This window comes from Pseudophryne corroboree, chromosome 6, assembly GCF_028390025.1.
Source record: "Pseudophryne corroboree isolate aPseCor3 chromosome 6, aPseCor3.hap2, whole genome shotgun sequence".
Lineage (NCBI taxonomy): Eukaryota > Metazoa > Chordata > Amphibia > Anura > Myobatrachidae > Pseudophryne > Pseudophryne corroboree.
In genome coordinates, this window is record NC_086449.1 from 384,592,741 (window position 1) to 384,619,827 (window position 27,087).

A 27,087-nucleotide genomic window follows, 5' to 3' on the forward strand; every position below is an offset into this window, starting at 1 on the left:
TCTGTTCCCTTAGTACCCTTGGCATCGGAAATTGAGATTTGTGGGTTAAACGGGGAACCATTATCCCAAGGTAAAATTACCTCTTGCACTAGCCAGATTTCTTTGTTTATTGGAGCCACACACTCTGAAAAATTGTCCTTTTATGTGACTGTCTGTACTTTTGCCCCATTGGTGTTGGGGTTACCCTGGTTAAGGGCCCACAATCCTCAATTTGACTGGGTCTCTGGGGAGATTCTTAGTTGGGGTACTGATTGTTTCAGGAGTTGCTTGAGCCTTCCAGTCAGGCTCTCGCAGCTAAGTTTGCCAGGATTGCCAGGGTGTTATGCAGATTTTGCGGACGTGTTCTCCAAAAAAGTTGCAGAGGTACTACCTCCCCATCGCCCCTATGACTGTGCCATTGATTTGTTGCCAAATGCTAAGCTTCCCAAGAGCAGGTTGTACTCCCTGTCACGTCCTGAGACTCAGGCTATGGCAGAGTACATTCAGGAGAACTTGGCTAAGGGATTTATCAGACCTTCACAGTCTCCAGTTGGGTCGGGGTTCTTCTTCGCGGGTAAAAAGGACGGTTCGTTGCGACCCTGCATCGACTTCAGGGAATTGAACCGTATCACGATTAAAAACTCATACCCACTGCCTCTCATTTCGGTCTTGTTTGACCAGCTTCGTACTGCCACCATTTTTTCTAAGATTGACCTACGCGGTGCGTACAATCTAATCCGAATAAGAGAGGGGGATGAATGGAAGACTGCCTTTAATACCCACTCAGGGCATTATGAATATTTGGTGATGCCTTTTGGGCTCTGTAATGCCCCGGCAGTCTTCCAGGATTTCATGAATGATGTGCTCAGGGAATATTTGGATAGATTCTTAGTTGTATACTTAGATGACATCCTAATCTTCTCCCATTCCCTGGAGGAACATCGGAAGCATGTACGCTTAGTCCTCCAGAAACTCAGAGACCACCGGCTTGGGGCGAAGCTGGAGAAGTGCGAATTTGAAGTTCAGCAAATCGCATTTCTAGGATATATTATCTCCCCAGAAGGTTTCCAAATGGAGGGTTCCAAGGTACAGGCAGTCCTGGATTGGGTGCAGCCCACTAGTTTGAAGGCGCTTCAGCGTTTCCTGGGCTTTGCGAATTTTTATAGACGATTTATCGCTGGATTTTTGTCTATAGTGGCGCCCTTGGTGGCACTCACTAAGAAAGGGGCGGATGTTGCTCACTGGTCTTGTGAGGCTAAAGCGGCTTTTGCCCGTCTCAAAAGGGCATTTGTTTCGGCCAAGGTGCTGCGACACCCAGATCCAGAGCGTCCTTTTGTGGTGGAGGTGGATGCCTCTGAGATGGGTATTGGGGCAGTGCTTTCTCAGATGGGAGTGTCTGATAATCGCCTTCATCCCTGTGCTTACTTTTCCCGTAAATTTTCGCCTGCCGAGATGAATTATGACGTGGGTAACCGGGAATTGTTGGCTATTAAGGATGCACTCGAGGAGTGGAGACACTGGCTTGAGGGGGCTAAGTTTGTGGTCTCAATTCTCACTGACCATAAGAATCTGGCATATTTAGAGTCAGCAAAGCGTCTCAATGCCAGGCAGGCACGATGGGCTTTGTTTTTTGCTCGCTTTAATTTTTTGATAACATATCGCCCTGGGTCAAAAAACATCAAGGCTGATGCGCTCTCGCAGAGTTTTGCTCCAATCCAGGAGACCACCGAGGAGCCGTTGCCCATTGTTTCCCCATCATGTATTAAAGTGGGCATTACCCAGGACCTCTTATCATTAGTCCTTAGAGCACAGGAGCAGGCTCCTCCAGACCTTCCGGTAGGTCTTTTGTTTGTGCCTCCTAGGTTAAGACAGCGAGTGTTCCTGGAGTTCCATGCCAAGAAGTCGGCAGGTCACCTGGGTATTGCCAGAACTCGGGAGTTGCTATCTAGGGCGGTGTGGTGGCCCTCGGTGGCAAAGGATGTGGATCAGTGGGTTCGGGCATGTGACATCTGTGCCCGAAATAAGACTCCTAGAGGGGTTCCTGTTGGCCCATTACATCCACTCTCTATCCCATCTAAGCCATGGACCCACATTTCAATTGATTTTGTGGTGGACTTGCCCAAATCCTCGGGGATGACAGCCATCTGGGTTGTCGTTGACAGGTTTTCGAAGATGGCGCACTTCGTTCCACTGGTTGGGCTGCCATCGGCCAGACGCCTGTCTGAATTATTTATGCTGCATGTTGTGCGTCTCCACGGGTTGCCACTTGATGTGGTCTCTGACCGCGGATCCCAGTTTGTGGCCAAATTCTGGAGGGCATTTTGTTCAGATCTCCAGATTTCTGTCAGCTTGTCGTCAGGCTACCATCCGCAGTCTAATGGGCAGACTGAAAGGGTGAACCAGTCCTTGGAGCAGTTCCTCAGGTGTTATGTCTCCAAGTGTCAGACTGACTGGGTTGCTCATCTGTCCATGGCGGAGTTTGCCTATAACAACGCGGCTCACTCTGCTACAGGGATCTCTCCCTTCCTTTGTGTGTATGGGCATCATCCTAAGGCCAATTCTTTTGACCCCCTGGACTCCACGCCTGGTGGTTCCTCTGTGGTTTCGGTCCTTAGAGGTATTTGGCGGAATGTGAAGAAAGCCCTTGTGTCTGTGTCATTAGTGACCAAAAGGGTTTTTGATAAGCGGAAAAGACCCTGCAGCTTCAAATTAGGAGACTTCGTCTGGTTGTCTACCAAGAATTTGAAGTTGAGACAGCCATCTCATAAGTTAGGCCCCCGGTTCATCGGCCCTTATAAGATCACCAGGGTTATCAATCCGGTGGCATTTCAGTTAGATCTGCCCCGTTCTTTGAGTATCAATAAAACATTTCATTGTTCCCTTTTAAAACGGGCGATTAGTAATCCTTCTTCCAGTGGAAGACCTTCCCCTCTTCTGATACGTGGCCAGAGGGAGTTTGTTGTTGAAAGGATTCTTGACTCCAAGGTGGTTCGGGGTCGGCTGTCATTTTTGGTGCACTGGAAGGGGTATGGCCCGGAGGAGCGGTCGTGGGTGCGCAGTTGTGATCTTCATGCTCCCAGACTGATACGCTCTTTCTCCTCGCAGTTCCCCGATAAACCCGGTGGTAGGGGTTCTTTGACCCCTCGTCAGAGGGGGGGTACTGTTAGGGTCTCCTGCCCTGTGCTGCCACGTCGTCATGGCAACCGGGAGACAAGTGCTAGCGGAGTAACCTGAGCGCAGCTGATACTCCGGTTCGGGTCTTTTGCTGTGCAGTGGTTATAGGCTCTGTGCACGGCAGGGGATCCAGTGCTGGTTTTTGTGCTCACAGTCTGTGAGGTCTGAGTGGGGCGTGGACAGCACCTGCTTTATAAGGCCTCTTCTCAGGGTAAGCAGATGCTGCTGAATCTTTGTTGGTTAGTCAGTTCCTGAAAGTTAACCAGTACTGTGTAGCTTTGTATTTGTTTGTTGCTTACTGCAAATAGGCCTGGGGATTTGGTATTACACTCTGCCAATCCAGACCTAGCAGTAAGACTGGAGTCAGTCGTTTAGCTTGCTGGGGTTCTGTTACTACTCTGTGAACTTAGCAAGTTTGCGGCTGTATTCTAAGACTTGCCTGTCTAATCCTGTCTCACTGTGCTAGGTGTCAGGGGTCAGTTTAGTGGCAGTAAGCTGAACCTGTGCACTGCAAGTGAGAATTAGGATTGTGGAGACTCTCCTTGTGTCTATCATTCCATCTCTGACCAAGGAGTTTACTGCCACACCCGTTGGTAACCCTTTAGGGTTTTTCTGTTGCCCTTAGCAACAGCATTTCGGGTTCTCTACGTATTAAAACACAACATCTTGCTTTTCCCATCTGAGCAGTTCTAATACAAGGGAGATACCCAGTTCCTTAGCCTCTGGGCTTCTCTGTTCACCTTGTGTGTATTTTGTTACCCTATCACCTTCTGTGTACGTTATGTCATATTCCCCAGTCTGTCTGTGAGTCCATTTGTTTTGCATAACGGTTCAAACACCAGTACATTCCTGCAGGCACTGCAGTGCATAACAGTTCTGACACCAGTACTTTCCTGCAGGCACTGGTATGCATAACAGGAGGAAAGGGATTTAGGAGTCACTATTTCAAGTGACTTGAAGGCAGGAAAGCAATGCAACAAAGCAATGAGAAAGGCAAGTCAGATGCTTGGTTGCATAGGGAGAGGAATCAGTAGTAGGAAAAAAGAAGTGATAATGCCACTGTATAGGTCATTGGTGCAGCGCAATCTGGAATACTGTGTCCAGTTCTGGAGAAGAAGGATATAAATACATTAGAGAGTGTACAAAGAAGGGCAACTAAAATGGTGCATGGCCTACATCACAAAACATACCCGGAAAGGCTGAAAGATCTTAACATGTATAGTTTGGAGGAGAGAAGGGAAAGGGGGGACATGATAGAAACTTTCAAATATATCAATGGTCTTAACAAAGTTCAGGAGGGAAACATTCTTCAAAGGAAGATAAATATTAGAACTCAAGGACATACACTGAAACTGGAGGGGGGAGGTTCAGGGGAAATTTAAGGAAAAATTACTTCACAGAAAGGGTAGTGGATAAGTGGAATAGTCTCCCATCAGAGGTGGTAGAGGCTAAGACTGTAGAGCAATTTAAACATGCTTGGGATAGGCATATGAATATCCTTACAAAGAATTAAGGTTCAAAAAGGGTTGAGATTACCTAAAGGATAAAAAAAAGGGGCAGACTAGATGGGCCAAGTGGTTCTTATCTGCCGTCAAATTCTATGTTTCTATGTTTCTATGTTTATATATATATATATATATATATATTCTCCCAACAACAGAGTCACTCCTGGACTACCAACTTAGTGAAAAATCAAGGTGCTTTAATCTTCAACGTTTCGGGGTACTGCCCCCCGTCATCAGGACACACATTTTCGAGTTGGGTAAATATATATATATATATATATATATATTTAAGGTGGGGATTACCAAAGGGATTTTCCATGAATACTTATTCACTATGTACCATACCTCTCTTTTGTCTCAAAGTTGTGTTAAGGGCACCTCAAATTATAACTGTTAACTCTGTGTAGGCCAAGCAAATGTACTTCATGTATTTCTTTAGTGCTGTTACCGTGTGCCAGACTTAGCATGCTTGTAATAGCTTATCACCAAGGAAATAAGTAATGTAGGGAACTGACCTAAAACTTTGTTACTAGAAAGAAAGGACACATCCTGCTCAGGTGTCAACAAACTCAGAAAATGGAATGTTTCTGCAGTTTGATTGCAGGAACTATCTTGAGATGGAGTTAGTTCCCAAAGCTCCACTTCTTCCTATGGGAAGGAGGTCCGGATTGCAAAGGGGGACTCTTTCAGATCTCTTTTAACCCATCAACCCTACGCCCCCTCTGGTACTTTTCATATGTGAACTTAGTAACGCTACTGAAAAAAGTGTTATGGGGTGTACACACGGAGTGATTTTTGCCTATTTTCTAAGTGATATGACTAGATTGCTTAGAAATTAATCACAAATCGCTCCATGTGTAGGTCCCATAGTGATAGCGATGTGTGGCCCCGCGTATTGCTATCGCCTCCTCAGATCATTCATGCATGCAGTATAAATCTAGTCAGATCGCCTAGCATGCATAAAGAAAACACTAGTTAGCACAGATCGCTCAGCACACATCACTGTGTTTATAGCAGTGTATAGCGGTGTATAGTGATGTTTGCTGAGCAATCTGTGCTAACTAGATCACTTAGCACATAGACACAAGTCGCCCCGTGTGTATGGGGCATAAGTGGTAATGGGGACAGCTGCTTTACAGAATAACTGTAGCAGCACTGTAGCAATTCTAGCATCTGTTGGGAAAACCTGAGTTTGATACAAAACTAATGGGGGCAGATGTGGCTGGATGATGAATGGGCCCCTATGCAGTGGTATAGCAACAGTCCAAGCAGACCCTACGGTGGCTCAGAGGTGCTGGGTGGCTTGTCACTCTGCTGTCAGCAGAGAAAAGCCACACCGTGGAGAAAAGCCACATTGTGCAGAGAAAAACCACACCGTGGAGAAACGTCTCTCCCAAAATTGCACCGCCTCAGAGGAAACAGTTATTAAGGATGGCAGAGGAGGTGGTGGACATTTTGGTAGGGACATTTTCAATAGTATGAAGGGGCAGGCATGAATAGAGGACATATCTGGTTCAGCAGACCCGCTTCGGCAGACTGGGGTGATCCCCTGACAAAGAGCAGAACCCCTGACAGCAAGTAGGTACCATGGGAGAGAGGGGGTTGCCAGAAACTGTTTTGCCAGCTGCTGTGTATGCACCATCATATATTAATTGTGTATATGAAGCGGCATACTCTTGTTGGTGAATATAACTATACTCTTGTTGGTGATATAACAAGAGCAGAAGGAAAAACTGTACAATACTATTCACTAAAGTAACACATACTGTACCAAGGGCCTATTTCATCATGGGTTGTAGTTCACAACCCTTTTCACTAGTATACAGGGGGATGCCCAGCACAGGTCAAGTCTGCCTCCACATGCCCCCCCCCCCCGCTATCATGCGAGTGCTTTGCTCAGCAGCTTAGTGCTCGCATGATGAGGGTTGCCCTCTGCCTGTGCAGCGTAGCTGCAAAGGCAGATGGCTACCCACCATTTTTTTATTGCAGCAGCGGCATGTGGCATCACGCAGCCGCCGTAGGCCTCCCCACAAATGGTCCGGACAATACAGGCCCCCGAAACGCTGAAGTGATACCCCCTCCTGCCCTGTGAATGCCTCTGCCTGTCAATCAGGCAGAGGTGTATGCATATGTGAGATGCCATCGCATCTCACTGTGAGCGCATGCGCACTGCAACTTCTACGTGGGCGCACACTATAAAAGGGCTCCAGTGTGCAAATGCAGATGCATTCCATGCTGAATCGGGCCCCAACTACACAGTTTTCTGTCACATGATCTCCAGTCACATATTATTGTATGTCTGCCTACTGCTCTTTATGTGGCACCAGCTCCAGTCCAGTATGCTTATTCTTAATCAGAGGGGTCAGGTCGCTGCATATGACTCACTGATGTTTATTAGAGCATACCTATGATATACAATGTATCTTTTTATTGCATCAATGTTTTTGTGCAAAATAAATTGTCTTCCGTTGTTACTGCAAGTAGATTACAGATGTGTCCACATATACCTGTGCTTAAAATACACCAAATTTTTGGCATGCCATGAAAAATGCTACTAAGTAGCGCTATGTGTATTTGTCACTCAATATTTGACTCAATTTATTTTTGCACGGCTGGTACATGTACAATATACACCACTAGTGGACTGGCGGGCTGGAGCTGGTCAAAAAAGACACTGTACATAATAAGTCTGTTGGTATGTTCCTGTGCTGTGAAAAAGATTCTAAAATGCAGAAGTACAGAACAAACTATCTGTTGCACAGTGTCGTGCCAAGTATCTCCAGCCATATAGCGCAAAAACTGTAGGTGTAGGCAGACACCAGTGATGTCATCAGGGTAGGCAGGATGGACAGAGCCTCACCTGACAGCTTTGACTGTAAAATTTTTTTAAATAATACAAAGAAGATATTTATCACTATCTTTGTATTATTCTTATCTTTGTTCTATTCTAATCATTTTTATAATCTAAACTCACAAATAAAACATATGTGTGTGTGTGTGTGTGTGTGTGTGTGTGTGTGTGTGTAAATCTGGCTCTTATACTAGCCAGTGCCTCCCAAGCCACTGAACTCACCGCACCTCACTGGAGGACACATCTATATACTTAGGTACTGTATACTGCATCTAGTATGTATAGTTCCCTGCATATTATAATTATTATTATTTGACTACACCATGGCTGACAGTATGTGAATGCAAGTTACGTTTGTTGGATAAGAAAAACATAGTAATCTTCTTTCATACTGTCTTACAGAACTGTACTGTGCTGAACTCTACAGAGATGACCTGCCAGGCTCCAGCTGTAGCCATTAATTCTAACAATCATGTTGACATTACTGAGCGACCAGAGGAATTTGGCTTTATCATGGACAATGTTCAAGCATTGCTGCTCCTCAATAAGACCAATTTTACCTATTATCCAGATCCAGTGTTTGAGTCTTTCAGTCCTTCTGGCATATTGGAACTAAAACCTGGAAGTCCCATAATACTAAAGGTGAGTGGCCTGGTGCTAAGGAACCCTCTTTTAAATACTGATACTAATATAAAAGAAACTGAAGCAGAGATATTGAGCACTGTGAGCCATCTTTTCTTGGAATTTGTATAATAATCTTTTTAAACGCTACATTTTCCACAGTCCACTTATCAGAATAATTTGTCTTATACACCAATACAAGTATTGTATTTCTGATTTAAACAAGCAAAACTGTTTAAAATGTTTCAGGGTATTGATAATGATTCGCAATTTAGATCCGTTCATTTTGTTTTTACATTTTTTTATATAAATTTTTGTTTAAAAAATTATATTTCAAAAAAGACAATTTTCTACAAAAACAACCATTTTCCAGCACAAACTTTGTAAATTTTTATTATTCTGATTCACTGCCATTTGAAAAATCTCAGACTTTGACAAATTGTTTTTCTCATCTCTACTACACATTTAAATCCCATTTATTTTTCATAGTCCAATTTATTGCATCAATTTATGCTTTAGGAAATGCTGTAAATCTTTTTTGTACCATTATTTGAAAGTGAATGATTATGTCACATTCACAAAGAATGTTTTATACATTTTTACCATCAATAGATTTTTCAGGGATGTACAATATTAATCTGTGTAAACTCACCAATTTCAAGTGACCTCTTTCTACATTTTTTTTAGTGTATTCAGAAGTTGAAAAAATTAATATAGTTCAGCTTCAATGTGATTTGTGTAGCTTGAAAGCATACAAATATATTCATCCACTCCTACACTGGTGATAATACTTGCGCTTTAGCCAGGATATTACTGGAATGCTCTGTATCCGTATATTTTATCATTGCAGGGGAAAAACCTAATTCCACCAGTTGCAGGAGGCAATATGAAGCTAAAGTACGCTATGTTCATTGGTGAGAAACCATGCACAGTCACAGTGTCTGATGTCCAGCTACTGTGTGAGTCACCAAACCTCACTGGGCGTCACAAAGTGATGGTAAGTACTGTAATATATCCTCAAGGCTTTAAGTTCTCATCAAACACACTACAAAGTGGGACACAGAAATCCTTGTATGTTTTTTTTACATAGACTTGAGGAATCATTTAAGGAGGCATGTAAATTTATATGCAAAGGAATTCAGCATGCAACAGCGTCACTGATACTGCCTCTAAATGTTCAGGACTGTCAAGAGATCAGCCCGAGTCCCGGTACTAGGGGTGCATGCTGAGGAGTGGCTACTCCATGTTGATGGGCCTCTGTAGAATTTGCACTCCAAGAGAGCATTACCATTACCACAGCATCTGTGGTTATGCCTCCTTTGCATTTCCAGGCTTGTAGAGAGGTTTGGGAATGGGAACTTTTCACTTGCACACCTTGTTGGTGTCACTAGATTATAGGTTATAATATAGGTTATTGAGAATAGTTGCAATTTATTAATTGATCTGTAATTCTATCAGTGATTTCCTATAAAAGTAGTTCTGGTTGTGTAATTTAAAGTAATCTTGATAGTCTCTTGAAAAATGAATGAAAACCTCATAGTTTGGCACTATTCTTTCCTGCTTTATTCCACACTCTGGAAAAAGAACAAAGAACTGTGCACCTGGAACAAACCATGTTGTAACGCAAAGGTTGCAAATAAATGTATTGTTTTTGCATGTAGAGTAAATACTGGCTGCTTTTGTATGTAGTCCACAAATTAATGGACAGCTTTATTTTAACACAGCAATTTAGATCTGGACAGTTTGGACATGGCCCTCTCAAATCTAAATATCTACACATCTTACACCTTTAAAGGAGCAAAGTTACTTGCTCTTTTTTGCTGTACTCTCACTTTAGAATCAGCTCCCCTTTTCCTGCCCCATATTTTTTTTTTCTCTGATATACTTAGATTTATTAAAAACAATTAGACACCGGTATCACTAGGAAGATAAAGTATGCTTAGATCATTTGTTTTCAGATGGGGTTGTAAAAGAAAATGTTTAACTGTGCATGTAATCACCTCTGTCATCTCTGACCAGCCCAATCCTTTCTCTTTTGTAAACTTTTATCAGTTTATTGAAAATTGGGTTTAGCAGCTGGAAAACCACAACTAACCATTATTTCCTTATTCTGTGATACTATATCTGTTTGTGGAAAGAGAACACAAGACAGTTTAGAATATCAATTGGATCCAAGCTCTAGTGCTCTTGAATGCTTGGGATCTCAACAATAGCTGTCCAAAAAAACAAAACCATACAGTATGCCTGGCATGTATGTATATATATATATATATATATATATATATGTAGTATTAGTGTAATTGGCACCTTGGGGTTGTTATAACACCCCTATTTTTGTGACAGTGGGGCAGATGTATTAACCTGGAGAAGGCATAAGGAAGTGATAAACCAGTGATATGTGCAAGGTGATAAAGGCACCAGCCAATCAGCTCCAATATGTAAATTAACAGTTAGGATCTGATTGGCTGCTGCCTTTATCACCTTGCACATATCACTGGTTTATCACTTCTTTATGCCTTCTCCAGGTTAATACATCTGCAGAATGACCTAATGTCAAATAAAATCTTGTTTAGGAAAACAAACAATATATTCAAATACGCAAAATGTATTAAAATTTATAAAAGATCATCTGATACTGTGTTGATATAACTGTCCATAAAACATTTCAACCACCACTAACATCCAGTGGTGGTCCACATAAGAGCATATGTACAAATATTTATTTTGTGAACTCCTCCTTCAAGGATTGTAAGTTGGAGGTCAGATCACAACAAATTTGATAACCCAATGCGTTTCATCTCTCACAGAGACTTCATCAGGGGTACATCTTATTCGAGTAATTAGCCTTAAACAATCAATGGATTCATTTATGGAATAAAAAACCCACTGGAGATTCACATAATTCACAACCAATAGTGTGCTGTGCTGTGTGTACCAGTATCACATATCAGATATGTGATACTGGGACACACAGCACAGCACACTATTGGTTGTGAATTATGTGAATCTCCAGTGGGTTTTTGATTCCATAATTTCCACACTTTTATCCTTCCTGATTGGCCAGGCATTATTGGTTATGTACTCATAGTGGATGATCCACTTTTTACCGATGTTAATACCCCAGAGCAAATGAATCCATTGATTGTTTGATGACATTAGGTCATTCTGTCACAAAAATAGGGGTGTTATAACAACCCCAGGCCGCCAATTACACTAATACTACATATTTGTTTTTTGGTCCCTCATAACAGGGAACCTAGTATAATAAGGCAGCCGAACCTAATTATTGAATGTGATCTCTACCCTATTGCTCTATTTTCAATCAGCGCAGAAGAGGGTTTTTTTGTTTTTTTATATATATATATATATATATATATTAATGAATTCAGCACATATGAGTTCAGCACAATACATTTATTCATATGAGGCGTTGTACTTACTGATGATCAAAGATCCGTGTGCAAAATATGCCCCAGGCACCCAGTTATTACTCAGTTTGTGTAGTGTAGTTTATACTACTGGAGCGTTAATACAGTATATATATATATATATATATATATATACTGTATGTATATGTGTATATATATATATATATATATATATATATATATATATATAAAATATTCTTTACTGACATTTCCAAGCTCATCTTGCTGGGGGAATGCTGAACTTTTTTGGTCAGCTACAAAATAGTCCTTTGCTATCTCACTCTTTCTCCACCTTGCTAGTTAGTGGGGACACTCCATTCACCCAATATTAATGAAAGTTATATAAAACCCCATTGCGGATAATTCATGCATAGTCTGGAGGGCCAGTAGTAACATGAAATGACTGTCATTAAAAGATGCCATGAATGTAGATATAAAACCATTGGAGTGTCAGACTGTTGGCTGAAAATCAAAGGAGACAAGGTTATCAGTAAAAAATGCTGGTTAAGGGAAGACAGATAAGACTGGACAGATTTCAGCTTACTTATTGTATCTTGTCTCTGATATACAGCCACACTGTCATATCCATCCCAATGACTTTCTGTTATTGTCCAAAGGCCAAAACTGATTTAATCCCCAAAATGCTAGAGGACAGCTGAACTTTTCTGGTCAGCTGTAAAATAGTCTTTTGCTATCTCAGTAAATTGTTTAGGACAACTGCAGTTCATTTCAAGGTGTAACACCTAAAAAATAATCTCAAATTTCTAAGTTTCTGGAAAAATGCTCCCCGTTTCAGTGCTGTCCAAGCTTTTCACTGGAAAAAAACAATACTATCATATGACTCTGCTCATTGTTCTGAGGAAAGCTGGGTACCATAATAACGCAAAAACACATACTGTATTGGGGCTTATGTAATAGCCTGTGAGATACAGGCCATGCATGAATTCAGGTGAGTGCCTGTATTTTTAAAGTGGCAATCATTTACAAGGCAAAACCAACCTGGGTTTACTATGTAAATGATCTCCACTTTAAAAATACTCATCGGAATTTCTGCATCTTGCAGGCTATTACATACGTCCCATGGTCTCTATGCCACGTTAGACATTCTTGTCTATCTTTATGTACAATATACTGTACAATAAGGTTATTTTAGCAAGCGTATGGTAACATTTGTGTGTTCTTCTGTATATAAATATCTGAAACTGGTAACTTAATGTTGCTTTGTTAATCTATTTATTATCAATACATATGAATAAGTTAGTTCTCCTATTCACAACGCTGGGGCATATGTATCAAACCTTGGAGAGACATATATAGTGGAGAGAGATAAAGTACAAACCAATCACATCCTGTCAGTTTACAGACTCATTTTGAAAAATGCCAGTTAAAAACTGATGGTTGGTACAGTACTGTACTTTCTCTCTCTCCTAGCTTTGATAGATATGCCCCAAAGTCATGAAAATAGTTGTTTGCTTGCCTTGCTTGTTTATATTTTACTAGTCAGCACAATGATGGTAGGCTGTACAGATGTGTTCTCCTTTATTTATCTTTATTGGCTAAAATACAGTAAGTTATATAGCATAGTGGACTCCTTCAAGTTTCTAGGGACCACAATCTCCAGGGACCTTAAATGGGGGTCCAACGCTGATGCCACTGTTGGGAAAGCGCAGCAGAGGTTGTTCTTCCTCAGGCAACTAAGGAAGTTCAACATCCCACAGAAGCTTCTGCTCCTCTTCTAATCCGCGATTGTGAAGTCGGTACTGTGCTCCTCGATACTCGTATGGTACAGCTCCGCCAGCGCGAGGGACAGATGCAGGCTCCAAAAGGTGGTCAGAACCGCAGAGGAGATCATCGGGGCCAACCTTCCCTCAGTCCAGGACCTGTACTTGTCCAGAGCTAAAAAGCGGGCAATGAAGATAGTTTAAGACCAGCTACACCCCGGCCACAGCATGTTTAACTTGCTACCTTCAGGCAGGCGTTACAGGGCTGTCCCCGCCAGATCCACCAGAAGCCTCAAAAGTTTCTTTCCCCAAGTGGTCCGCCTGCTGAACTCCTGAACATTGACTGACTAGACGTACATGTAACTAACTTGTGTCCCTACGGTATACCTATCTGTGTAACTTTACTTGCCCCCCCCCCCCACACACACACACACACACACACCTGCTTACCTGTTACCTACTTGGCTGTTGTATAGCAAACCGAAGACAAATTCCTAGTATACGCAAGTATACCTGGCCAATAAAGCTGATTCTGATTCTGATAGCACTTACATTAAAATATCTCAGACAGTAGTCATTGTTCTGTATGCATGTCATTTTGTTAGTTTGCTACAAAGGCCGGCCAGCAGATGCTGTACTGTTATAAAGGTGGTGTAAGGTGAAGTTAATCTCTTTATCATATAGTCCAACACAGGGATCCCTGATACAATCTCCCTATACGCTCCCACCTGAGATTTTGCACGTGCTGCTCCCTATCTCTGGAACTCTCTTCCTCTCCCCATCAGATTCTCTACTGCTATACAAAACTTCAGATGGGTTCTCAAGACCCACTTCATCAAACCCAGCCATCTCTCCTCCTAACCCTCTCTTCGACGCTCACTGTCTGCCGCATCTGTGTCACCCTTGTCTGCCCCTCGCCTTTAATGTGTAAGCTCTTACGAGCAGGGCCCTCTCTCCTCATGTGCTTTTCCTTCTCTTATTTAGATTAGCTTGAACTCAATACCCCCTATAAAGGCACCTACAGTAACCCTTGGTTTCTGCCACCCTGATGCTTATTTCAGTGTCATGTCCGCTGATACAACAATGTTTATATACCATGTACTTGTCCTGCATTGTGTTGTACTGTAAGTCACTCTTTTCTTGTTTTGCACTTTTGTTTATGTACTTTGTTTGGCGTTGAAAAACCCTTGTGTATTGCCACATAAATATAGGAAAATAATAATATAATTTAAAGATAAATATAAGCATGTAGGTAATGTGAGTATTCACAAAATATAGATAATCATAAAATATAGATAACATAGATGTATATAGACTCATTTGAATAGTATAACATAGCTATACTTATCAGGACACCCAGAATAATAAAAATGTTTAAAACTTTTTTTGTAAGCTATACAACAGGTTTTGTGGTTGTAATGTCAGACATGTCTCTACACTTTGTCGAGTCCCAACATATTTTATCAGAAAGAACAAAGAATCTAATCTGTAACATACTTTATGAAGCTCAAGGGATTTTTGCCTGTACTATTGATGTAGCATGTCATTTTGTCATAGCTCTGTTCCTGTAGTTCTTGCTGCCTGGTGGACTGCAGGGGGCTGACTCAAACAATCCCTATTAATAACATCTATTACTTGCAGCAGTGAAAAGTTTTGTATCAAAATATCCATTGTGTTTATCAGGCAGTGGCAACTCTAAGATACAAGCAAACACTGTGCTTTTATAGCATGTCAGAGACTACAGTAAACCAACTAATCAATAAGCCAAAAGCTTTCATTTTGTTTGTGTAATGTGAGCTTATGAGAAGGGAGAGCTGCTATTTTTATCACACAGTTTTGTATTTATATAAATACTGTAGTCCAAGCAGAAACATGGCCGTGGATAAAGCAATTATGTCACTCTTAAGGTGTGTACACACGGTGATATCCTTGCTATGCCCAATTTGGACTATGTGATTTCCCTTGAACTCCCCCAGAGCTCAGATAGTACAGATAGCACAGATTTTAACTATCTGTACTTTCGATTTTGTCTATGTACGATTTTGACTAAATGCCAATTTGGACTATACTTTGTACTAGATAGTACACTAGATAGTCAAGATTGACTTGCCTGCACAGTCTATCTAGCCTTGCGATACTGACCCCGCGGGATTGCGCATCGGGATCGAATCTGTATTGCAAGCTGCCTAACACCTTGAGATGAGCACTGACTTTCCTTAAGATTTTGACTCTATAGTCAAAAGTTTACAGATTTATCTCACCGTGTGTACACACCTTTCCAATTTAATACTACAGAAAATGAAATACTATTGTATAGTAAGAACTTTTGTTTAATGTCCTACCATTCAGTACATTAACCTATAGAAGTCAAATTGTGCTTTTGTAACATTTCCATTATGGGAGAAATTCAATATTCTACGGTAATTTACTGCAATTAGCCTCGAAGCCAGCACTGATCGAGGATTTTTTTTCAGGCAAATTTTTTTTCCTGATAAACAGCCGCATTTTCACAATCATGGTCGCAAAAACACATTGGTCATTTTTCAGGGGAGAAAAAAAGGGCTACATTTGAATTGGCTGTAAAAGAAAAAAAATTTTAAAAAATCATGGTAAAAGCCCATTTTTTCTTCTCCCAAATAAGTTTTGGGGCTAATTGAATTCCTCCCTATATGTTAATGAACATTTAGGGGCAGATTTAACAATGAGTGATATTCTTGTTATCAGTCGTTACTAATCATAAATCATTCTCCAACCAATCAGATCCTAAATGTCATGTGTTTGAAAAAATTATAGTTACACTAGGAGCTGATTGGTTGGAGCAGCATTTAAGATTAGTAGAGAGTGATAACAAGAATATCACTCATTGACTTTAGAATGTAAGCTTTCACAAGCAGGGCCCTCTTCCCTCATGTGCTTTTACGTCGCTTACTTACCCTATCTTCTTTTTAATACTCTCTTTGACGGCACCAAATCCCTCGGTTTCTGCCACCTTGATACTTATTTCAGTGCTGTTTACTGACGCAGCTATGTTTATATACCCTGTACTTGTCTTATATTGTATTGATTTGTAAGTCACTCTGTTCATGTTTTGCTTATCTGTTTACTCTGTAACTGGGCGCTGCGGATCCCATGTGGCGCCATATAAATAAAGGATAATAATAATAATTGTTAAATCTGCCCCTTAGTTGCTGTCAGTAAGTGGGTACAGGTTCCCAAATCTGTTTTTATAGTCTCTGATATGTCATTCCCATGCAGGCCCGTGTTGGGGGAATGGAATTCTCACCTGGAATGGTTTACATAACTCCCGACAGCCCCCTCAGTGTCCCAGCCATTGTCAGTATTGCAGCAGCAGGCGGACTATTGATAATCTTCATTGTCGCTGTGCTTATAGCCTATAAACGCAAATCCAGAGAGAGTGACTTAACTCTGAAAAGACTACAGATGCAAATGGATAACTTGGAATCCCGAGTGGCGTTGGAGTGCAAAGAAGGTGAGGCAAGGCTGTAAATCTGTGATTGAACTTCCTTGTCCTTTTTTTTTACATGGTTCTATAGTCCATATAAAGGAAAGAGGATGGAAGCACTTTGTTATTCTTTAATATAACATGTACTCTAACAGAGAAAACATACATTGATTCGTGACAATTGTTTGGGGAAATGTGATGTTTACTTTACTACTGTGAAATAAGTTTAAAGAAAATAATCAGAAAGGCAAACATCTCGGTATAATTTAGCCCATATCACCAATCAGAGACAATCATAGACATACTGTGCCCAGTCTCATATAGGGACAGATGTTTTAAGCCTTGGAAAGATAATGGTGGTCATTCCGAGTTGTTCGCTCGCTAGCAGTTTTTAGCAGCCATGCAAACGCTATGCCACCTCCCACTGGGAGTGTATTTTAGCTTAGCAGAAGTGCGAACGAAAGGATCGCAGAGCGGCGGCAAAGTTTTTTTGTGCAGTTTTAGAGTAGCTCAATACCTACTCAGCGCTTGCGATGACTTCAGACTGTTCAGTTCCTGTTTTGACGTCACAAACACGCCCTGCGTTCACCCAGCCATGCCTGTGTTTTTCCTGGCACACCTGCGTTTTTTCAAACACTCCCTGAAAATGGTCAGTTGACACCCTGAAACGCCCACTTCATGTCAATCACTCTGCAGTCAGCAGTGCGACTGAAAAACTTTGCTAGACCCTGTGTGAAACTTCATTGGTTGTTGTAATAGTATGTCGCGCGTGCGCATTGCGCTGCATACGCATGCGCAGAAGTGCCATTTTTTTTGCCTCATCGCTGCACAGCGAAAGAATGCAGCTAGCGATCAACTCGGAATGACCCCCCTAGTGGAGAGATAAACTACCAACCAATCAACTCCTGACATTTTTCAAACACAGCCTGTAACATGGCATTTAGGAGCTGATCGGCTGGTACTTTAGCTCTTTCTACTTTATCACTCTCCAGAACTTAGTACATACACTATGCCCTAGTATCTGCTGACATGATAGAAATTAGTGATTTCTCACTGCAACATTCACATCATGGTAACATTCCAATCCTTGGGTGTTTTATACCACTAGCATTATATTTATCTACTACCATTGGATACGGTTCCGGTATGAATGGTCGACAATGTTAAGGTCGACACTCATTAGGTCGACCACTATTGGTCAACATTGACATGGTCGACATGGACTAATGGTCGACACATGAAAATGGTCGAAACATGAAAAGGTCGACATGAGTTTTTAAAACTTTTTTTGGTGTCGTTTTCTGCGTAAGGTGACGGGGTACCCCAATTAGCGCACTACGTCCCCTCGCATGGCTTGGTTCACTCGTTCCCAATCGTAGTCCACGTGGATCGTAAAGTATGAAAAAAGTTCCAAAAAAGAAAACAAAATGTGAAAACTCATGTTGACCATTTCATGTGACAACCATTAGTCCATGTCGACCATGTCAATGTTGACCAATAGTGGTCGACCTAATGAGTGTTGACCTTAACATTGTTGACCATCTGACCAGATATTATTAGATACAATAACAGATAAGCCCAGTTCCATCTACTGGGTTTAATTAAGGCTACACAACAGGCTGTAAAATGGGGTGTAAGTGAATGTAACTAATGTACTGTAGAAATAATAAGACTGTTTCTTTAACAGTAAAATTCTATAATCCAGCTATTCTGATATTTAGCTCTGATATGATTTGGATTAACACATGCTTTTAGATAGCTGCTTTTTGGTATTTTAATATATATATCCATTCAGATTCATAATATTGGTACGTGATTATCCACAGAGGTATGTTTTCATCACTTGCAATCTTGCACATTGATTATTAAACTTACTGACTTTCTACCATGTCCCAGGTTTATTAGAGGCACACGTGTCAGCTGTAAGCACTCTAAAAGCCCCAGAAGAGTTTAATCAACTTCGTAAAATCTACTCTACATTTCTATACAAACTCTTCATTCCCTTATAGTTTATTAGTTCTAAGCATGCTAGAGAACTGTGCTGATTGGGCATTATGTCATTTAAGTTAAGGCACATGTTGAATTAGTTTTTTTTTTAAATAATGTTACTAAAATGCTTAAAAAATACATAGTTTCAAAATGAGTTCAATGTCATGACCTTTAAGTGTTGTACCTAAAGTGTTTTATTATTATTCCACAATCTGTTTTCAATTGTATTTTCAATGTTATTAGCAAGAGTAAAGCTGGCAGGAATGTGTTGTCATGACAATCTGGTGTTGGGGAGGTAGGGGGAGGCTTTCCTTGGCTTTATAGACACTGTGAAGGTTAAAGTGTTAAACCCAGGATTTCTATGTATCATTTCCCTTGCTTACATTCTCACTCTTTTGCATTAATGTCATATAGGATTTCCTTTAGTCTATATTTGAGGTGTTTTGCTGTATTACTATGATGGGTACTAATGGGTATTATATAAACAACAACTATGTCATATTTTAATACAGTAAATACATGGAATTGACTTTAAGCTGTGTGCTACATACTCCTCATAGAATATCTCTTTCTAATGTATAGGCTATGTTGATTTTTCTCTTTGTTTATGTTTGTAATAAGTATCACTGTGTCATAATAGGGACATGCTTGCTTTTTTCAGCACTTACAACAAATCATTGTACTTGCTAGTAATCCTTGGGGTTAATAATATCTACAAAGATGAAGTACAGTTCTTGTTTAATGCAGTTATTGCAACAGCCAATCAAACTTTAACTGTCATTTATCTAGTATTCTGGTTGGAAGTGAAAGCATTCATCTAATTGCTTGCTAAGGTCTGGCAGTTACTGTATATATAAACCAATTTCCATGTATGCTCCCAAATATATTTTTTAGAATATATATAATTTTTCAGAGCCAATTAACAATTTTATATTACTCTGTTCCTAATATTGTGTGGAACTTTGCTAGTTACAAGTGTTATAAGCTGAATCATAATATTGCATCTCACTGTTGCCCTCTGGAGTAGAACACTTGCATTTCAGCATAATCCAATTGAAAATCTTAACAATGGGGCACTAGCATATAATTAGAAATGCCAGAAGCATCCGCCAAACAAAGGTCAATAATGTATTTTCTTCACAGATAAAGAGCACTTGGTAATTACCTTTCAATATCTAGCAGAAAGCCATCACATATTCCGAAGGATCATAACTGACTGTTATTTTTCTGCTTCTCTTGTAGCATTTGCAGAGCTTCAGACAGATATTCATGAGCTGACAAGTGACCTTGATGGAGCTGGCATTCCTTTCTTGGATTATCGTACCTACACTATGAGGGTCCTGTTTCCTGGCATTGAAGACCACCCTGTATTGAGGGACTTAGAGGTACGGCATCCAGTGCAATTATATTGGCATAATTGTATAATTGTAATTGTGTATAAATACACCTTGAATACTTGTATTTATACATTATAGTACTTATTTGAAGCTGCTAAGTAATTGTTAGAACGATAAACCCAAATTGTATCAATAGGGTGCAGTAGGAAGCAACATGCAACTTTTTTTTAGGAAGTAAGTTTTAAAGAAAAATTCAAGTAGTACATAAAAGTATGGTATAAACATAGAAACTGTATAGGCCGTGACATATTCACCCCTTAGCTATTTTGTAATGTCATGTACATGGGAAACTGAGAGCTCTGATTGTTTCTCAGTCTGCTGAGAGCAATGATTGGATGATGCAAAGGCCATACAAACAGTGTTCTTCACACTGAAATTAACAATGTATTGCCTCCTGTGGCAGAAGAATATGACTGTTACTGAATCACCAAGGTTGTAGATACTGTATTTAAAAAAAGTTGAAGTCCTAGACAGTGGAGATGTATCAAGCAATGGAGAGAGGTGATGTAGCAAAAAATCAGCTTCCAACTATCATTTTTCTAGTACAGCCTGTAAAATGGCAGATAGAAGCTGCTTTGTTGGGACTTCATCTCTCTCCACTTTATCACTGTCAAGGCTTGATACATAATCCCCATTGTATTGCCACTGTTACTATTTGAGGTTTGGGTTTAAGATCTATGTTTAACGAATTAGGGGTCATCATAGGATTGACACACAATGCAAGAGCAAAATCCAATTGCTACTTTATTGTTAGTGGTAATGTATTTGCAACACAGTAGTGTAGTTGAACATAACTTCCACAACAGCTACACTTGTTTCTCTGCTGCCTATGGATCAATTCATCCCCACACCTTTTAGTTAATACATTCATATGGCCCTTCTTTACCACCTGCTTCATGTCACTGTATAATATTTATATGTATCAAGATACCCTCAGTGTACATCATTACATCATATGTTGGTGCTTTATAAATAAATTATTATAATAGCAATAATTTATGTTTGGCTGAAATTCTTGCGAAATTACCTTTAATATGGGTATTTATTAAAACTCGGAGAGAGATAATATTGTAAAAGATAAAGTACTAGCCAATCAGCTTCTCCCTTACATTTTACAAGCTGTGTTTGAGAAAAATGACTAGAGTTGATTGGTTGGTTCTTTATCTCTCGCATATTTATCTCTCTCCAAGCTTTGATAAATACCCCACTAAAAGAGTTGTAGTCTATTCTACAAATATTCTGCTATCACCTTAATGTCATCCTCATATTTTTTCAAACCATTTTGACTCTCACAAGTGCTAGTAACATAGCAACATAGGCCCTCATTCCGAGTTGATCGCTCGTTGCCGAGTTTCGCTATATTGCGATTAGTCGCTTACTGCGCATGCGCAAGGTTCGCAGAGCGCATGCGGGTAGTTATTTTACTCAAAAGTTAGGTATTTTACTCACGGCATAATGAGGATTTTTCATTGTTCTGGTGATCGTAGTGTGATTGACAGGAAGTGGGTGTTTCTGGGCGGAAACTGGCCGTTTTATGGGAGTGTGCGAAAAAATGCTGGCGTTTCTGAGAAAAAAGCGGGAGTGTCTGGAGAAACGGGGGAGTGTCTGGGCGAACGCTGGGTGTGTTTGTGAAGTCAAACCAGGAACGAAACTGACTGAACTGATCGCAATGGCTGAGTAAGTCTTGAGCTACTCAGAAACTGCTAAGAATTTTCTATTCGCAAATCTGCTAATCTTTCGTTCGCAATTCTGCTATGCTAAGATACACTCCCAGAGGGCGGCGGTTTAGCGTGTGCAATGCTGCTAAAAGCAGCTAGCGAGCGAACAACTCGGAATGAGGGCCATAGTTACAAGTGTTAGTAGGCAAAGTGTTAGCTGATTTACCATACATTCTTTTCTGCCAGTGTTGCTCCTAATGTGTTTTTTGTTTTAGAAACCAGAATAATATATTAAATTCCCAACCTCAAGTGACTGCAAATTGCTAGAATACAAAATGACATTTAATGCAGCTTTGTGCTAATGATTTCAAAATTACAATGAATGTATCTATGTCAGATTGACTGATAGCTGGTGATACCACAAATGCTTATAATTAATAAAACCCAAATGATTTACATAGTTCCTGTTCTCCTTGAAATCTGTTAAGTAGATGAGTCAGTGTAGTTCATATATTATAATAAAAATGATTATTATAGTAAAGTGCATTTCTTCAATAGACCCAGTGTGCTTTATAGTTTGCACAAATAATCATATTTAGAGAACACATATAGGGCACTGTAAATTACCACCGCTAAAGGTCTCACCGGGGTTATCCTATTAGCCCCGATAAGCTGGTGCAAGCTGCGGTTTATCAGGGATTTTGTTTCACCTGCATCAGGCTGGCGAAACCTGACAGTCAAAATACCGACAACAATTGACCGATGGTCAAAATACCGACATTTAAAATGTCGACACAGTCAAAATACCGTCATGTAAAATGTTGACAGGTCAAAAAGTCGATACGTTTTTTTTATTACATTTTTTGGGATTGTATGTTGACATAGGTCAACATGGACACCATATAAGTGTACCGCGTCCCCTTGAATGGCTCACTGCGCTCGCCATGCTTCGGGCTGCTCTCGGCACTCCATGTCCACTAGGATGGTAAAGTATGAATAAGTCAGTTTCAATGAAAAAATCATGAAAATCTCATGTCGATTTTGAGTATGTTGACCATATAAACATTTTAATGTTGTTATTTTGACCATGTCTGTATTCTGATCATCGGTCAATGGTTGTCAGTATTTTGACCATCCGGATTTTGATTGTAGGTAAATTGACTGCATCCCCTGCAAACAGCCCTGTTTTCATGCGAAAAAGGGTTTGTTTCTACCGAAAATACACAGGTTTCACTGAACCTGTGTGTTTTCGGGAGGAAAGCTGTTTTTTACTATCCTAACTATAGCCTGTAAAAAACCATTGGTGAAACATCAGAAAAAAGTGTGAAAAACTGATGTTTTTCGCTCCCAATGTTTTATCTCTTCTATTAAGATATCGCCCATAGACATAGTTACAGCAACATTTGCATGGAATGTGAAGGTAATAGAAATATTCTGTTTTATATCTCTAAATATAGAATTCTGGTATCCCTTAATTTGTATTTCTTTTCTAAATCCAGAATGGAACTTTTTTGATCTTCAGAATGAAAGGGAGCAAACATCTTACATACAAACATACTGTATTACTGTATGTTTTGTGACAAATGATTATAGGAAAAGTGCATAATTTCTCTCTTTCCCTTGATACGAGCTATGCTGACAGTCGACTTTGATTTCTGTAATGACCCTTTCCTTGTTCAGTGTAGGTGATTGGAGATGCCAAAGCAACAAGGTTTTGAAAAGTCCAGTCTTGGTAGCTACAAATCTATAATGACTATATAGAAGAAAATCTACTGGAAATTATTTAGACATACTATAGAACAAGTCTAATGGAAATTGTTTTGTTACAGTCTCCTGCTAATTGCCACACAGTAATTGGTATAAACAAGAACAGTTCCCTAGAAGGGATGTCTTTTGAAGTTAATTGTTGGAAAAAAAGGCCTCTCTACAGCTAACATTGTACACAGGTTATGCAGCCCACTCAATTCTTGTATATTTTCTAATTACAGTAGCTTCCAGCAGACATGCATTGCGCAGAAAGATACTTTACTCTGGTAAACAAATGCCCCTGGCTTCATTACTTTCAAGTTTAGTTCAGTCTGCTGCTTTGGCACTCTTTCCATAGGAATCCTGCTTTCCTACAAAACATGCAGCCCACAAATAAATAAAATGAGGTGTAATAAATCAAATAGATAACACGGGTCTTTATTTGCCTGGCTTCCTAAATCGAATTTGTTGTAAACAGGATCTAGGACTTTTTTTCAATGCAGTTATCAGCTTCATGAGACAGAATCTACTGTAGTTCCTGATGAATACTGAAAATCCCAGACAATGTAAGAAGGCAATTGTTTTGTTCATTTGAAATACTTATGCAACAAGATTAGGCAGGTAATCTGTACTAACAACTGGACACCAGTTTATATCATTAGTATAACCTCTAGCTGTTACAGCTCTACAAAGCACAGTACTTTTAATACCAGAGCAAAGAGAGCATTGCACAGGATTCACCAAGACAATGGCCACTATTAGATTTCCTAGCATTTTATCTTTGATAGAAAAAGAAATAAAGTAACATATATATTTTCTTCTTTGTGTTCTAGGTTCCAAGAAGAAAACCATTGTTTCAGAGATTTGCTTTATCAATGAGATCTTTCTAAAATAAAAACCTAATAGTCTAGACCAGAGGTTCTAAAACTCGGTCCTCTGGGGCCCACACAGTGCATGTTTTGCAGGTCTCCTCACAGAATCGCAAGTGAAATAATTAGCTCCTCCTGTGGACCTTTTAAAATGTGTCAGTGAGTAATTAATACACCTGTGCACCTGCTGGGTTACCTGCAAAACATGCACTGTGTGGGCTTCCAAGGACCTAGTTTGAGAACCTCTGGTCTAGACCATAACATCCTTAGAAAACCATAATATTAGCCCAATTCCTGAATATAAAAATACCCCAAGAGTTAAGGCTAGATTGGACAATACGTTAAAAACTTTATGAAATTGAAAAGATAAAAAAAAAAATTGATTTAAAAAGTTATTGATAACTGTTTCATAAAGAGATGGGAGAAAATGTCAATATGATTTTTTTTTATTAAGCCCATTACTCCCAGCATTCCTGCATTTACAGCTCTGACTATGCAGTAGCTGGTATGTGATTTTATCAAATGTGACATGACCAGCTGCCTGATCAGGAAGCCTAGATAGGAATGCTGTGAGAATAGAGCTTGTAGCAAGTATGATTTGTAAATTTTCTTCCATTTCTGTTTTATAAGAATGTGTGAAACTTTTACACAGCATCATTTGTACCAATGTAGAAAATGTACATATAAAAAAGTTTTAAGTGCAATCCCAAGGGAGCTATACAGTATCTGGTATGTTCAAGGCTCAAATCTCCCAACTTATCGTTAGTTAGTCATCATTATATACATAAAAATCATTTTTATTCATAAAATAGACAGTGAATATATACTGTTTCAAATCGTCTATGACGAAGTTACGTAAAAATATTCTCAATTCATACAATTCATATTGATATCGTTCAATTGAGACAGCTGCAATTTCTTGCAAATATCCTTCTCTGAAGTTTAACAAGATCGCTGATAATAAACCAACGCATTTCATCCACAGGACTTCATTGGGGGTTAACAATCAAAATCCTGCATAAAGGATGTTCATCATAGAAACTCCTCAATATAGCAGATTGAACATTGTGTAGATGTTAGATAACAGTCTACCATATGGAATATCAGTATAACTTCACTGGCAAAGAAACATACAATTAAAAACAATGCCGATTGCTGTGGCAGTGCTTATCTGTAAGCCAGACACTCCTTATATGCCTGGCTTTCATGGGAAGCCTTCCTACAATTCTTCATACACTACTTTATGGATACAATTGCAAATAATACTTATATGTAAGAAAAGAGTAGGATAGATAGTCCAATACTAGAAAGATCGTCCTGCGCCTCCTACAGCAGTGCTGATAGAATCATTTCAGTACTCATACATTTTCCTAGTATACAACGTCTTAAATTGTCTAATTGAACGAGATTGATTTTATAATAAAAGTCACTAAAAACCATATAGTGTGTTTACTTTGTGAGTTACAACATTAGAAAAATGGTACACTTTCTCTTTTTCATTTGTTGTAAACTTTGCTGACAGTTGACTTTGATGTCGCTCTCTTCCTGTATCACACAAGTGACTGAAGATGCCAAGGTTGGAAATAAATCATCTGAAATGGATGCTTGGTAATACACCTTTCACACTTACTTCAAAATACCAGGTTTGTGCACATAAACGTGCATCAACATGGAAGTTTGGTAAGTGCGAAAGGAAACAACCTGGGACCTACTCTTTACCAGGGTCAGGCCGAGACCCAGGAATTTGCTGTCTAATAGACCTGACAATTTCCTGGGTTGTAAGACTGAAAGGGGTATACTAAGAACTTTGCCATGAGTGTACTAATGAAAGCAATTATATTGCTGTCTTATATGAACATATAATATTTTCTAAATGTATTTTTGTTTCTGTAGTAATAACAGCGCAGATTCATAAATAAACCAAACTATATATTGGTGACTTTTAATTTTAAGTGGGTAAAGAAAGATTTGTTAAATTAATACATCAGTGACGGGGAAGCAAACACCTACCTGATCATATGTAAATTAACACATTAAATCTTGGCCTCTCTAACATGGGTATATTGTACTATACACGTCTGTACTTATTTATGTTCCCACAGGTGCCTGGTTACAGACAAGAGCGTGTAGAGAAGGGTCTCAAGCTGTTTGCCCAGATGATTAACAATAAGGTGTTCTTGCTCTCCTTTATCCGGACACTTGAGTCCCAGCGCAGCTTCTCTATGCGCGATAGAGGAAACGTAGCTTCTCTCATCATGACCGTTCTGCAGAGCAAGTTAGAATATGCTACGGATGTATTAAAACAACTGCTCTCTGATCTCATTGATAAAAACCTGGAAAGCAAGAATCACCCCAAACTATTACTGAGAAGGTAAGCCTGGCTATATACTGTATATATAAATTAAATATGAGCTACTGTGCCTAACTATAAAATGTGTGTTGTGCAGAACTACTGTAACTCAGTGCTGAACTATAAGTTTAACTTAGGGATTCTCAACTCCAGTCCTCAAGTACCGCCAACAGGTCAAGTTTTGTGGATTTCTTTAATCATACACAGGTGAGATTTGCTGGGTCAGTAATTATCCCACTTCCACAGACTGAAATCCTCCTCAAAACATAGGGGCCCATTTATCAAGCCTTGGAGAGTGATAAATAGCACGGTGATAAAGTACCAACAAACCAGCTC

General features: G+C 39.8%; 1 protein-coding gene across 3 annotated transcripts in view; it reads left to right on the forward strand.

The window, feature by feature from the left end:
• Nucleotides 1–27,087, forward strand: part of PLXNA4 (plexin A4) — a 1,021,577-nt gene that overhangs the window by 848,365 nt on the left and 146,125 nt on the right. For all 3 annotated transcript variants that reach the window (XM_063926762.1, XM_063926763.1, XM_063926764.1), the window contains exons 18-22: nucleotides 7,912–8,151; nucleotides 8,981–9,127; nucleotides 16,535–16,769; nucleotides 19,974–20,116; nucleotides 26,504–26,772. In XM_063926762.1, the coding sequence (XP_063782832.1) occupies nucleotides 7,912–8,151; nucleotides 8,981–9,127; nucleotides 16,535–16,769; nucleotides 19,974–20,116; nucleotides 26,504–26,772 (1,034 nt within the window). The remainder of the gene's footprint in view (nucleotides 1–7,911; nucleotides 8,152–8,980; nucleotides 9,128–16,534; nucleotides 16,770–19,973; nucleotides 20,117–26,503; nucleotides 26,773–27,087) is intronic.